The 15,032-nt window shown below is 36.1% G+C and overlaps 1 protein-coding gene across 2 annotated transcripts in view; it reads left to right on the forward strand.

Moving 5' to 3' along the window:
- Positions 1-2: 2 nt before the first annotated feature.
- Positions 3-15,032, forward strand: part of PEX3 (peroxisomal biogenesis factor 3) — a 39,009-nt gene continuing 23,979 nt past the window's right edge. For both annotated transcript variants that reach the window (XM_055266098.2, XM_055266106.2), the window contains exons 1-3: positions 3-422; positions 8,189-8,320; positions 12,036-12,117. In XM_055266098.2, coding sequence (XP_055122073.1) covers positions 350-422; positions 8,189-8,320; positions 12,036-12,117 — 287 coding nt within the window. In that variant the 5' untranslated portion in view covers positions 3-349. The remainder of the gene's footprint in view (positions 423-8,188; positions 8,321-12,035; positions 12,118-15,032) is intronic.

Below are 15,032 nucleotides of genomic sequence, written 5' to 3' on the forward strand. Positions count from 1 at the left end.
GAGGAGGAGCGCGGGAAGCGGAACGCGGCGGGCCCGGGCCCCCGTTTCCGGGGGAGTCGAATGCAAAGGCACTCGGGAGCTATTTCTGAACGGACCTGTGCGTGTCGGACCAGTGAGCGGCGGCGGCTGCGCGGCGGCAGAGGCAGAAAGCGTAGCTGTTTTGCTGTAGTCCACGCCCCCTTGCCGCTCCGGTGACAGTCTCTGCGGAAAGTCACGTTTGTGATTTCGGGAGAGCACAGAGCGGGACGACGGCGCTCTTGCTGGGTCATCTGGGCCAGGTGACGAAGAAACAGTTTCCTGGTGAAGCAGCCCCTCACCCCTAGTCACCCCACACCCCTAGGGCCTAAAGATGCTGAGGTCTGTATGGAATTTTCTGAAACGCCACAAAAAGAAATGCATCTTCCTGGGCACGGTCCTTGGAGGTGGGTGACAACGTGCTTGAAAGGGGGCATTGGGAGAAGGGGGTGGGAGAGGTGACTTTTTTTTTCTAAAATAAGGACAGGTCGGGCGATCCTAGTCTGGGATATGTAGAGGGGATTCGATCAACCATGGGATGAAAAGGGAGGTGACCAACCTCCAGGTTTCTCCCATCTCTGCAGTTGAGAAATGCCTCTGTGCTCTTTGCCCTGTCACCGCCTCTTAACTCTATTTCTCACCTATCCTTTTTTCTCACGGACCTTTGGAGAACTCATCACAGTTTAAGTTTCTGTTTCAAGGCACCATTCTCTTACAGGAACTTCAAAAAAAAAAATTCTGCTTTCCTGTGAGATTCTTCATTTCTGTTTGGCACTCTTGGTACTTTGGCTCTCACCCTTCTCAGGAGTTTAATAATAATCTAGGGAAGTTACCTACAGGCTGCACTTCGGGTGGTGGTTAAAGTCGATTTGAATTTTTGAAAACAGCGCAGTTGTCCTAAAGGACTGAAAGATATGGATTAGATAAAGAAAATATTTTATCTCTGTTTCTGCCATTTTAGAATACAAACTATGGCAGTAAGAAAAATGCTTGAGGGATGTTGTGCAATCTTCCTCAGGATCTTCAAGGTTGGGATCATTGTAATCTAGCTGACATAACTGAGTTGCACAGGCCCAGAGGAGATTTAGAAACAGATCAGATAAAAATCTTGAGACGCTTTTCCCTCATACAATGCTCATGTGATAATATACAGGGATTTGAAGGAGGGAATAAAAAGCTTCGTGAATTATATGAAAAGGACATCTAGGAACTATAAAAGAGGGAATTTGTTAGAACTTGAGTTTTTGAGAAATAGTCTTACCACTTATTACATGCTATGTTTACAAAAGTACTTCAAATCAAGAACAGAGTTTCCCAAATAATTTGGTTGGCTTTTCTCTTAGTATTAGATTGTATTCTGTTCTCCCCAAACAATTTGAAATTAATAGTACGTATTAGATTATATTCTGTTCTCCCCAAACAATTTGAAATTAACAATACGTATTAGATTGTATTCTGTTCTCCCCAAACAATTTGAAATTAACAATACTTTTAGCATCAATAGTTCAGGTTTTGGTGATGCTTAAAAGTTTGAAACAGAATTCTTGTTGCTGAGCCAAGGATGGTGTTTTGCATGTCTCTGAGGTCTATCACAAATCAATAATAAGCATTATGTAAATTTTGAACACCTTCGAGAAATCCTTTATATATAAAAGGTATTTTCTGATATCTTCAGTCTCTAGTATCTAATGTATATCTAAATTATCCTAAGACTACAGAGTCCATTTTATTTATAAAAGCTAAAAATATATGTGTGATTGAAGAAATACAAATAAAGTATTTTTGCCTTTACTGAAGGAAGGAAAATTATCTCTTTAGCAGAAGGAATACTCCTTCAGCTTATGGAACAACCTTGTGGTAAATTAGAAATAATCACAGGGGAAGCAAAAGAGTATACTTAAAAGAAACTTATAATTTTTTTAAAAAAACTAACAAGAGCTTATATAGTTACAGAATAAGAGGAATGCAAAAAAAAGAAAAGTTCAGACGGCCAGAAAGAGAAAATAATCCTAGTGTTTTATTTCAAAAAAGGAGTCAGTCTGAAAAGAAAGGAAGAGTAGATGACCATGGTTGGCATTTGTTTGAGTCTCATATTCTTTCTGCTTCAGGGAGAAAGTTCTACAGTGTGTTAGAGTTTAATTAATCTAACTTAAGAAATATTTATCAAGTGCCTATAATGCTGAAGGTAATATGAATGGAAATACAAGATTTATATATTTTTAATAGTAACAGCTACTATTTATTGGGTGCCCACTTTACGCTGGGCATGGTGCTAAGCTCTTCCTATTTAGGCAGAATGACAAGAAGGCAATTATTATTATCCCCATTCAAAAATGTGGCAACAAGAGCCCTAAGAATTTAAGAAACTTGCCTCAGGTCTCAGAATTAGTGAAGGGAAACTGGAATTCAAACCCAGGTGTGTTGGACCCCAAAGCACATTCTCTTTCCACATTATATCACTGTGCTTTCATGGCCTTTATGGTCTGATAGGAAGGAAAAGCAAGTATACATGTAATTAAGACACAGAAAAACAAGAGAGGTGAAAAAATGCTGTACAGATCACACTGGCAAGTAGCATATGCAGTTATGAAAAATCAGGAAGAATTTCATGGAAGAAGAGACACATTTTGACAAGCTTGAAAGCTGGGGAGTATATCAACAGGCATGCTCAGAGAAGTTTGGCCATTCAATAGTGGGGTAAATAAGTAAGTAAAACCTTGAGTAGCAGGCCTTCTTAAGTAGCAATTTCTGTTCCCTCGATTTTTAGATGGGTAACTAATTGGTTTACACGTTTGTATAATTTGACCAGTTTGGGGGATTTGGGTGTGTTTGGTTTTTGGGGTTTTTTTGGTTTTTTGTTTTTCAGACAGGATCTTGCTCTGTTACCCAGGCTAGAATACAATGGTGTGATCATAGCTCACTGCAGCCTTGATTTCTCCTTTGCTAGCTTTACAATGTAAGGCAAGTAGAAAGGCTTCCTTATGAAGATTTGCCTGACATCTTCACACTTTTCTCACTCATGCGATCCTCTCATAGCCTCCCAAGTATCTAGGACTACAGGTGTGCACCATCATACTTGGCTAATTTTTAATTATTTTGTAGAGATGGGGGTCTCACTACATTGCTCAGACTGGTCTTGAACTCCTCCAGCAATTGTCCTGCCTCAGGCTCCTAAACTGCTGGAATTACAGGCATGAGCCACTGAGCCTCGCATAATTTGACCAGTTTGTGAAAAGACTAGAGAATTGACTCCCAAACTTTTTGATCTAAGATCTCCTTTACATTCTGAAAAATTAAGGACCCTCAAAAGCTTTCTAAATTTTGTATCGATTAATAGTTATGATATTCAAAATTAAAATGAAATTTTTTAAAATATTCATTTTAAAATAATAAACCTATTACATATTAACATACATAACATTTTCAAAAAATTAATGAGTGTCATTGTTTTACATTTTGCAAATCTTTTTAATGTTTGGCTTAATTGAAGAAAGCTGGATTCTCATCTCTTTCTATATTCTGTCAGTTGTGATATCACACATCATGTAACCTCTGAGTTACTCCACTGTATACTCATGATAGAATGAGAATGAAAAAGGCAAATAACATTTTAGTATTATTACAAAAACAGTTTTGATTTTATAGACCCCCTGAAATGGTCTTAAAGACCCCAGGGGTGCCCATGCCACACTTTGAGAACCATTGCACTGGAAAAAGTGTTGGAGAACAGAGAGCAACCAGATTCATATTTATTGACTTGCTGGTTTCTGAAAAACTCAGAACATTGACTTGGATTTATACCTTAAATCCTGTAATCTCTGGCTTCTTCACATTTTTTATTCATTCATTCATTCATTCATTCATTCATTCTGTCATTGAACAAACATTTGAATGAGAGTAAGTGCCTGATCTCACTGTACTTTACTCTGGAAATACAAAGGAATAAGACAGATCCTGACTTTGAACTCATGGTACAGAAATGGAAATAAAAGTAGTATGATAGTATAGTACAAAAATAGAGCAGGGTGTTGTGGGAGAATAGATGAGAAGAAAGTGTGAAGATGTCAGGCAAAGCTTTATAAGGAAGAATTTCTACTTAAATTGCACAATCTCGGCTCACTGCAAGCTCCGCCTCCCGGGTTCACACCATTCTCCTGCCTCAGCCTCCTGAGTAGCTGGGACTACAGGCGCCCGCCACCATGCCCGGCTAATTTTTTTTTTTTTTTTTGTATTTTTAGTAGAGACGGGGTTTCACCGTGTTAGCCAGGATAGTCTCGATCTCCTGACCTCGTAATCCGCCCGCCTCGGCCTCCCAAAGTGCTGGTATTACAGGCATGAGCCACCACGCCCGGCCCATTTAGGGGTATTTTCAAGGAGTGTCCTTAAAGGCTACATTTTTAATTGTCCCAAGTGATTGTGATGTAAGTGGAACAGGGAAACCACATTAAGAAATGATGGCAAGATGTTGAAGTATTCCAAAAACATGAGTGATATAATGAGATTTATGTTTTAGAAAATCACTTTGCATATATAAGATGGGTTAAACAGGTGTGGGACCAGAAACTGAAGAGTTAGGGAACTATTGAACCAGTTCAAGAACATTAATTTTTAGGGTCTAAGTGAAGACAGTGATAAAGAAGTTGTAGATAATTGGCAAGATTTAGAAAATGTGTCTGAAATAGAATCAGAATACTATAGTAGGATTTTGTGATCTGTTGGATTGGGAACAATAGGTTATTTTCAAACGTTTTTTGAAATTATTAACCTTGTGAAATAGTTGCATTGTAGGGATTTTCATCCAGAAAGAGAAGACCAAGAGATGGCTTTAAAACAACTGAATTGTGGAAAGACTAGAAGTCTTATTTTACTAGTAATGTTATTAATGGAAAACTCAAAGCATTTGACATTTATTTTTTAAGGTATTTAGTAAATATTTTCATTGTTAATACATAAAGTCATAGCTACAAAAGAAACATTAAAGCTCATATAATCCCAATCTTTCATTTTATGGATGAAGAAATTTAGACACAGAGGGAGGAAGGGACTTTCTTAAAAGTCACTAACTACTTGATACCAGATAGTCATGAGCTCCATGTTTTAGCTAATGAATTACCTGTCCTCATTCTTATTTTTCTAAGGGAACAAATCTGACAAAATCAGAATTTATGAGCCTGGGTGAATTAGACCTTGTATAAGAACTTAGTTCAGTGCTAAAGAAAGATAATGGATTGTGTGATTTTAGTCTGATTTCCAAGTACCACAAAATGAGCAGCTTAAGCAACAGAAATTTATTATCTTACAATCCTGAAATTTAAAAGTCTAAGATCAGGATTGGTTCCTTCTGCAGAGTATAAAGGAAGGATCTATTCCAACCCCCTCACCATGGCTCATAGATAGCCATCTCCTCTGTTTTTGCTTCGTCTTCCCTCTGCAATTGTCGACGTCCAAGTTTCCTTTTATAAGGACAAGTCTTACTGAATTAGGACCCACCCTAATGACCTCATTTTAACTTGATTACCACTGTAAAGATTCTATTTCCAAATAAGGTCACATTTTGAGGTGTTGGGGCTCCCATGACAATTAATTTTCTTTTTTAGTTTAGTTAGAATATCAAAGTGTGGCTAACTAACTACTCTATAATGTTCACATTCTCATTTCACATTCAGGAAAATATGACACTCAGGAAAATTGACTTCCCCTCAGATATAGACCAAAATGTACACACTTATATCATACAGCCTATGCTGAAATGTGTTAAATAACAGTTCCTAAAAAAATCATCAGATTTGTTGAGACTCTGATTAAAGCAGTGGACCTTCTCCCCAGAAAAAAGACACCAATCAAATTTACTATTATTAATGAAAAAAATTCTTAGCTGTGCAAAAAGTGTCATCTTAGTGTTTGATTTTACAGTATAATTTGAGAAATAATCATTTTACACGTAACTTTCGTAAGCTGTTGTGCAAATAAGATACAAACAATTCCTTGAGATCTATTATGTCAGAGTTGCCTGTCATAGAGTAACTTTGTGAAATATAAGTCAGTTTCCTTTGTTGGTATTGTAGCACTATCATCAGTTTCTTTAGAATGGAGTACAGGAAAGGTAGCCATGAAGCCACTTATGTGAACTCTCATTTCTTCTTTAAGCTTTGTTATAATACATTAATTTGCATATAAACATAGCAACAGCAATCATACTGTAGTTCTAATTGTTTTTAGCGCATACCCTTTTACTGAACTACTATTTTTAAGAGTATGTAATATTTTATCAGTTCACCTGTAGCACCTGTATTAGTGAAAATAATTCAGGATATGTATTTGCTTTGCAGTTCTTAGAGGGCTACCCACTTTCTACCTGTGACAGACCAAATCTAATTACTTAGGTCATGCACAATTCTTAGGTTATGTTTAGTAGATACTGGGGGTCACAGACAGTGGGAGGTAGGTGAGCATTAGTTAATTCCTTACAACCTGGCTCTCAGGTTATAATGAAACCAAGTTCTGGCACACTTAAAAACATCTACTGGCAAACAGAGATTAAAAGTAACACAACCTGTTCTGTAAGCTTATTGAAGTTCCAGTGTTCTGTCCTTGTTTCACGCTACCGCAGAACTGCTTATAAAAGATTTACCTGAAGAAAATGCAACAGTATTCTAGCTGTAGGATTTGGTTGGCTACCTGGTTAACTCAGTTGATTAAGAATCCCTTGAACTAGCAGCTAAGGCTCCCAGGCAAAGGTGAAGGACTTGTTTGATTCATATATTCTAGTTCATATGAATATTACTAAAATGTTTTAGCTAGTCCAGTATCTTGAAAACCATTAATTTAATCTATGAAAATCCATTGCTGATACTCATTATGCTAATTAAAAATATTTGGTGCTGATCAGTGATAAAAGCTAGTTGAAGAGCTAAGCCTTAGAATATGGCATTTGATCAAGTGTGGCTAACTAAACGCTCTGGAATGTTCACATTCCCAGCTAGGAAAACTGACTGCCCCTCAGATATAGACTAAAATGTACACATTTATATCATACTGCCTATGCTCAAATCTGTTAAATCACAGGCCACATGACACCACCTATATTCTTATCCTGTGGTGTTACAATTTAGGAGTTTCTGTACCCTCTTCCCTCTTTTTTTTCCAATTAAGTTACTAATTTTTAGATGAGAGAGTTGTATTTTCTCTCCTTATCTCAAAGAGATTTTTCTAACACATGGATGGATAAATAGATTTCTGCCTGACTAACTACCTTTCTTTCATTGTTCCTTTTAAAAATTTTATCTTATATTTTTAAAAAGTATTTTGTGTTCATTGAAGAAAATATAGGGGACAAAATGACCTCTTATCCCACCATTCAGCAGTGATCATTGTTTATTATATTTTAGAAATTAAAACTCACCTATTTTTTGTACCTGTTTCCATTAAAAAAAGTAAAATTTCCGGGATCTTATTTTATCACCTAACAGTATAACGTGGATATTTCCTTGAGTCATTATTTAGCAATGTGGTTTTTAATTGCTGCATAAGATTTCATTGTATGGCTAGACTATCATTTATTTAAACAATTCTCCATTGCTGGACATGTAGAATATCTCTAGTCTACTAGTAAAGGCACTGCCAGACTTTTTTTTTTTTTTTTTTTTTTTGAGACGGAGTCTTGCTCTGTCGCCCAGGCTGGAGTGCAGTGGCGCAGTCTCGGCTCACTGCACGCTCCGCCTCCCAGGTTCACACCATTCTCCTGCCTCAGCCTCTCCGAGTAGCTGGGACTACAGGCGCCCACCACCACGCCCGGCTAATTTTTTGTATTTTTAGTAGAGACGGGGTTTCACTGTGGTCTCGATCTCCTGACCTTGTGATCCGCCCGCCTCGGCCTCCCAAAGTGCTGGGATTACAAGCCTGAGCCACCACGCCCAGCCAGACTTTTTAGATTTAATTCCTTTCCCTTCTTCAAACCTAGTCCTTATGTGCCCATCATTTCCTCTGTCATTGGCTGTAAACTTGCTGATTTCCTTTTCTTCGGGCCAGTCTTACAAAATTCTTTATTTAGGTTTTAAAAATGTAATTTTAGCTATCCACTGATATAAAACTTATAATTGGATAAAGTAGGTTAAAAATACGGTGTAGAATTTTTGGTACTCTAATGAATATAGTACTTTTTTAATGATTGTAGGAGTATATATTCTGGGGAAATACGGACAGAAGAAAATCAGAGAAATACAGGAAAGGGAGGCTGCAGAATACATTGCCCAAGCACGACGACAATATCATTTTGAAAGTAACCAGAGGACTTGCAATATGACAGGTAAGACAGAGAAATATTTATACATGTGTAAAGTTGTTTGACGGTTTGTATTAATTTGCATATTACCAGGATCAAATTTAGAGGAAAAGGCAAAGAAAGGATGGTAAATCTAGCAAGTGTTTGAATGATTTAACTGAATGTAATCATTTTAATGTGAATTTTAAAAATCAGTTCATTCATTTTATTTATTCATTCAGCAAATACTTGTATCCAGGCCTGGGGAAGCAGGAAGTGAACAACAACAACAAAAAGCCCCTGACTTTTGGAGTTTATATTCTAGGGAGAGGAAAAGATGGTAAACAACAAATAAGTAACTTTAGGCAGTGATGGCTGCCATATGGAACATAAAGCCATGTGAGGGCTGGAACGTTATTTAAGACAGGGGATCAGTAGAGTCAGGTTTCTTTGATGTAACATTTGAGCAGAAACCAAATGTTACAATGGAGGAAGCCATGTGAAATGCCTGAGGCAGGAACAAGCTTGGTACTCTCAGGACACAGCAAAAAGGCCATGTAGCTAGAGCAGAATGAACAATGGCAGTGATAGGAAACAAGGCTGCAGAAGTAGGCTTGATCCCACTGGGCTTATGGGCCATAGGAAAGAGTCATTAAGTTTATTAAATTTACAGTAGTCAACTATAGACCTGTGAGTCATCCACAATAGTATACACTCAGGCAATGTTAATTAAAGGCAATAATTTAACCTCCAGAGCTAGAAACATAGTCCTGGGAGAATGCCATCACAAAATCAGCCTGCCCATATTTGAAGAGAACAGTGTGTTCTAACTGGCATAACTGAAAAATTAGTTCTCAAATCCATGCAAAGCTTGTTTTTCTTTTTTATTGTTTAAAGCTTACTCATTTCTTTAACATTCTTTCAAGAACAATTAATTTAGAAAGAATTTGTAAAGGTACATTCTCCTTATTTAATTTTAAAAGTAGAAATTTTTTAGAGTTAAAGGCCTTTATTATTAGTTTACTTACCTCATTTTACTGGAGGCTGAGATTAAGAAGGGTAAGAGGCACATCCAAAATTACAACTGGAGTATGATTTTTAATATTTGAAGTAGTAATACTCCGAATACCTTCATTCTGCAAAGCAAATAGTAATCACAAATACTATACATAATGACAATTCTGAGAGTAAAATGAACATTATAAAAGCCACTTCATAAATGTTTTGTGAAGCCATGATGAGATAATGCCTATAAAGTGCTTGATGTATAACAAATACTCGGTAAATGATAACTTTTTAAAAATTACAAAATTATTTAAATTGACATTCAGCATTCAATGTATTGGCACTGCCTAGGACATTTTAATGAATTTTTAGAGAATGGTCCATTTCTGGTTATTATTTGAATTTTCAAAAAATAATAAAATGGGCCAGGCGCAGTGGCTCACACCTGTAATCCCAGCACTTTGGGAGGCCGAGGCTGGTGGATCACCTGAGGTTAGGAATTTGAAACCAGCCTGACCAACATGGAGAAACCCTGTCTCCACTAAAAATACAAAATTAGCTGGGTGTGGTGGTGCATGCCTGTAATCCCAGCTACTTGGGAGGCTGAGGCAAGAGAATCACTTGAACCTGTTAGGTGGAGGTTGCAGTGAGCCGAGATCACGCCATTGCACTCCAGCCTGGGCAACAAGAGTGAAACTCTGTCTCAAAAAAAAAAAGTAAAATGTAGCTGCTGGGGTCTTAAAATACATCTCAAGTTTGATATGGACCCTTGTGTCAGTTTGGTTCCCCTGGAAGCAGATGCTAGGATGGGATTAGATGTACAAGAGATCTACTAGTAGAAATGCCTGTAAAGAATAAAGGGGAAGGGAAGCAGAAGAAGAGGCAAGCGAAGCGTTTAGGCCACAGTGCAGGTCTGACACTTGGGAAGGGAAAAAGACAAGGAAGGAAGAAAGATTAGGCAAGAAAAGTCTCAGACTACAGCACAGTTCTAAGAAAGCATTGGGAGACCAATGAAGAGTGTGCAAGCCAAAGTTTCTAGTAGAAGAGACCTGCAGAAATGGGCCTGCTTTAGTGTGCCCATCCAAGCAGTGTCATTGGCTGGGAGCAGTGCAAACATGGTGATGGATCCAGAGGAGTGGCAGATGGGGTTGTTAATTAACTATGCTCCTCCAGCAAAAGATAAGGGTCACACATTTCCATGATGCAACCCTAAGATGAGCAAATAGCTGACTATAGGCAATTAAAAGTAAAATATTTAATCTCTAAGAGCCAAAATATAGGTTTAATGAAAACTTTCCAAATTAGCTTTCTGCACATTCTGCATTTTTTGTACAATTCATAACATGAGCATTGATAATGGTGTTACAAATAATATCAAATTTCTGTTCCTTTGGATAAGATGTAATTGATATACTAGAAAAAAAATGAGTGCTTTGGGGTAGATATAAGTAGTTTTCTTACCCAAGAAGTTTTCCCTTTTAGAATATGGTGTTCATAGCCAGGTGTGGTGACTCACACCTGTAATCCCAGCACTTTGGGAGGCCAAGGTGGGAGGATTGCTGGAGCCCAGGAGTTCAAGACAAGCTTGGGCAACATAGTGAGACCTCATCTGTACAAAAAATTTAAAAAATTAGCTGGACATGGAGGCCCATGCCTCTAGTCCTAGCTACTTGGGAATCTGAGGCAGGAGGATCGCTTGAGCCCAGGAGGTCAAGGGTGCAGTGAGCCGTGATTGCACGATTGCACTCCAGCCTGGGTGACAGTGTGAGATTCTGTCTCAAAAAAAAAAAAAGGAATGTGGTGGTCTTCATATTTTTTCATTTCGTTATCATTACTTTTTTAGGGTTTAGAGACTCATTTTACATTTTTATGTGTATATTTCTCCATTTCTTTTTTTTCTCTAATCCCATGACAGATTCTTATTCTCCAGCATTTCTTATTCCACATGTAGAGCCATAAATAAACTCCTAAAAATCACATGAAGTTTTTTTCCCATAGATCGCTAGTCTCATTTCATCTTCACATTATTCCTGGGAGTAAGAAACAATAACAAACAACAGCCACTGACAAAACTAAAACTAAAACTCAGCAACTCTTAGTTTCTAACCCAGTGCATTTTTATTTATGTTATAATAAATGTTTATTGCTTTGTAGTATTACAAACAGTAAACATTTACAATAAACAGTAACAAATAATACCTACTGACAAAACTAAAACTCAGCAACTCTTAGTTCCTAACCCAGTACGCTTTTGTCTAGGTTATAATAAATGTTTATTACTTTGTAGTATTTAATTAATAAACTTTTTAAAAATTAGAATGAAAAATGAAGCAAAAAGTATAGCTGAATATAAAAATTTTTTTGATCATTGTCATTATATCAGAAGTAAACACTTATTGTAAAAAATTTGGAGAGTATGGAAAAGAAAAAAAAGGAATTGTTCATAATCCATAGCTCAAAGACCACCACTGTTAAAATCTGAGAATAATTCTTTCTATTGTTTCTTCTGTGTGTACTTGTGTTGCTGTGATCATAATGTTTATATAATTTTGTTAAATTACATAAGCAGATAAATGATTTGTTAGGATATAATCGTTTTATAATAATCATAATAATTTGAATTGTCTAGCCCTGACTTTCCCTTCTGACTCTTGCTAGTTGCTAGCCCTATCATATAGCATAAAACAATGCACATTTCTTAGTGAGGGCAGTCATATCACTTGTGACCTTTTCAATTTTTTTGTTTGTATTACAGTGCTGTCCATGCTTCCAACACTGAGAGAGGCCTTAATGCAGCAACTGAATTCCGAGAGCCTCACAGCTCTGCTAAAAAACAGGTAAATGCAAGTTACAGCATTTTCTGTTTAAGCACTGCACTTAAAGTTTATAGAATGAACTGATACACTTTTCAAAAATCTTTGTTATTTTTCTATCTAATTAAAGTTTATATAGGCTCAGTAAGAAAAATACTAAATATATCACTGAACCCATATTTATTTTGTCTATGCTCTACTTTTTTGCATAAAGCATTCAAGGCAATGATATTTGTATGTATTGTTTTTCATATAAATAGACCTTATAGCACTTTGAAATTGTTCACAAATTTAATTATGGAGTGCTTGTGAAATGTGTTCCTGAACCAGATGCTGTGAAGCTAACAAAGTTACGTTAAATATTGTGCTTCTTTCAGAAAGAGCTTATGGTGTAATAAAGTATGTGAACATGCGTTTTAAATAAATGAGATATACAGGACTTATATTTTAAATTACTACCAAAATGAAATACAAACATAACATGAGCATGCAGTACTAATAATTTACATTGCCATGGCAGTTTGCTGTTTCCAAAAGCACTCACATATGTAACCTTGTATATTGTGTGTAGCATGTATTGGGGTATTGTAATTTGGTATGATACTGTATTAATTTGAGAAGACTTCCAGCAGGAAATGGCTTCTTATTTTAATGACAATGATGGGAGGGTGGGCAGGGAAATGGTTTCACTAAATAAATGTTAATCATTGTGGCCTTCCTAAAATAATCACTTGCCTTTAATCACCCTTCAAATAGCCAGGGGAAAAGTAGTTCTATTTCTAAACTGTCTCACTGTGCTAGCCCTGGTGCTAGGTACCTTCCATATATGCTCCCACTTAATTTACACAATATCCCTGTGAGGCAGTTACTATTATTCATTTTGCAATAGGAATTGAGTGCTCAGACAGGCTACATAACAAGTGGGGAATTTTATTTAAAAACACTTACTATATTCAAAGAATACTTCCCAAAATAACAGTGGATTTGTGTACTTGAGATTTCTTTTATCTGATTAAAACAGAATGCTAGTGATGAGGGGTTTCCCTTTTTAAATTTCTTCATTCTTAGAGGTAGACAGACCTTCCTTCGTTCTTACCGATATAAGGTTTAGCTTATAAATTAGTTCACACAGTTTTATGAAGAAGAAACATAAGCAGATTGCTTTTGATCAAATAAATAATTACCATTTGCATGTACATAGGTAGGAATTGAAAAGAAGTAGATTTTAATTTCCTTGCTTTTTGTCGTGATGAGAAGGCAAGACAAATTAAATAAGTGAATAGCATTTTTATACAAGCAACATAATACAGACAAAATAATCGTGGTGGCATTCTTCCTTCTTGGTGAATCTGTTTCCTGCAAGGCCCTATGTGCTTTAGGGGATTTAATAGTTAAGATCAAGTCTCTTTAAGACCTTTTCATCCAAAGGAGGAAGTAGACTAAATAAATTATCATAATTCCAGACATATTTAGTGCAATGACAAAAAGTAAAAGGAAAATTTAAGAGTATCAAAAAAACCAAGGGATTAATTTTGATGGATTATCCTGGACAGCTTTAAAGAAAAGATGTGATTCTCTTTTCTTAATCGGTACACAGGGAGGAGAATTTAAGATGGGCCACAGTTCTCCTCATTCACGGTTTCCTCTTTAAATATTTCAATGTTACTTTTTCTTGGCTTTCTTTTGATTTGAAATTACTATTTGTAATTTGGTTGGGGGAGAAGGGTAATATCCATTTGAAAAATATTTGCATAAATAAGGGCTTGATCCCTTACAAAGTGTGATTAAATAAGGCCTCCAATCTTATGACTGCTTTTGTATTAATTTTATATGAGACTCTGGTCTCACATAAGCCTGTTGAGCAAGTTTTTTTTTCTTTAAACTATTTCTGATAATAACTAAGATAATAACTAATGAGAAATAAGTAGATGATTTGATAGTCTTAGTTTGCCAACTTCATAATAGCAAATAAACAGTTATCACTGTTTTTGATATTTGGTACTCTTCTTGAAGACTGATAATAGCAATGAAGTTTCAATGCAAAAACAAAAAATCTTAAACATCCTCCATCATAAGAGAAGTAGAACACTTTGAAAGGATTCGTTTAATTCTTTTTTTTTTTTTTTTTTTTTCTCCATGAAGGTATTTTAGTGACATTAAAGAGTCTGGTTGTATTTAACTTGGAGTTGATTTCCATCAGACAAATCATTTGAAAGGAATATTTGTGTTGAAGGTACTTTTCTCTGTTCTACGTAGATTTGGAATCTTTTATGTAGATTTTGGAGTTTTTTAAAAAAAAGCATCAGTATTTAAAAATCTACTTTTAAGGTCTGATAATGTTGAGTGTAAACATGAAGAAATGTCCTGGATAACTATAACTGTCTTCTCCCACCTAAATCATCCCAAATAAAATACAGTTTTTTGTTCGTTTGGTTTTGGTTTTTTTTTAGATAGAGTCTTACTCTGTTGCCCAAGCTGGAGTACAGTGGCACAGTTATGGCTCACTACTAAGCACTTTCTATATTGAAATTTTCAGAACCACTGTTTTCTTATCTTTTTTCATTTAGAATTTTTATAAGAAGTACCTAGAAATTTTTCTGAGGGAGCATTCTAAAAGAGATATGAGTCACTTATGATACATTGAATACCTCACCTTTGAATTGTGGTTGATTCCCAGTTTAATCCAAATACATATGACATTCTGCCATGAGTCTTGAACACTAGATTAGATTAAGGTTGCAGCAGTATCTTGTGTGAGTTACTCAACACATTTTCTGAACCTGTGCCATCTAGGAAAGAGGTAACTGAAACTATAGAGTCTGCTCATTGGGAAAGAAAGACAAGAAGCTAGTAGTATCCTTAAAATTGTAATAGTAACTCAATTTCTTATTGGAATGCAAATTTATGTCTGAAAGTAATAATAAAGAATATGGACTTGT

The sequence above is a fragment of the Symphalangus syndactylus genome, chromosome 2 (genome assembly GCF_028878055.3).
Source record: "Symphalangus syndactylus isolate Jambi chromosome 2, NHGRI_mSymSyn1-v2.1_pri, whole genome shotgun sequence".
Classification (NCBI taxonomy): domain Eukaryota; kingdom Metazoa; phylum Chordata; class Mammalia; order Primates; family Hylobatidae; genus Symphalangus; species Symphalangus syndactylus.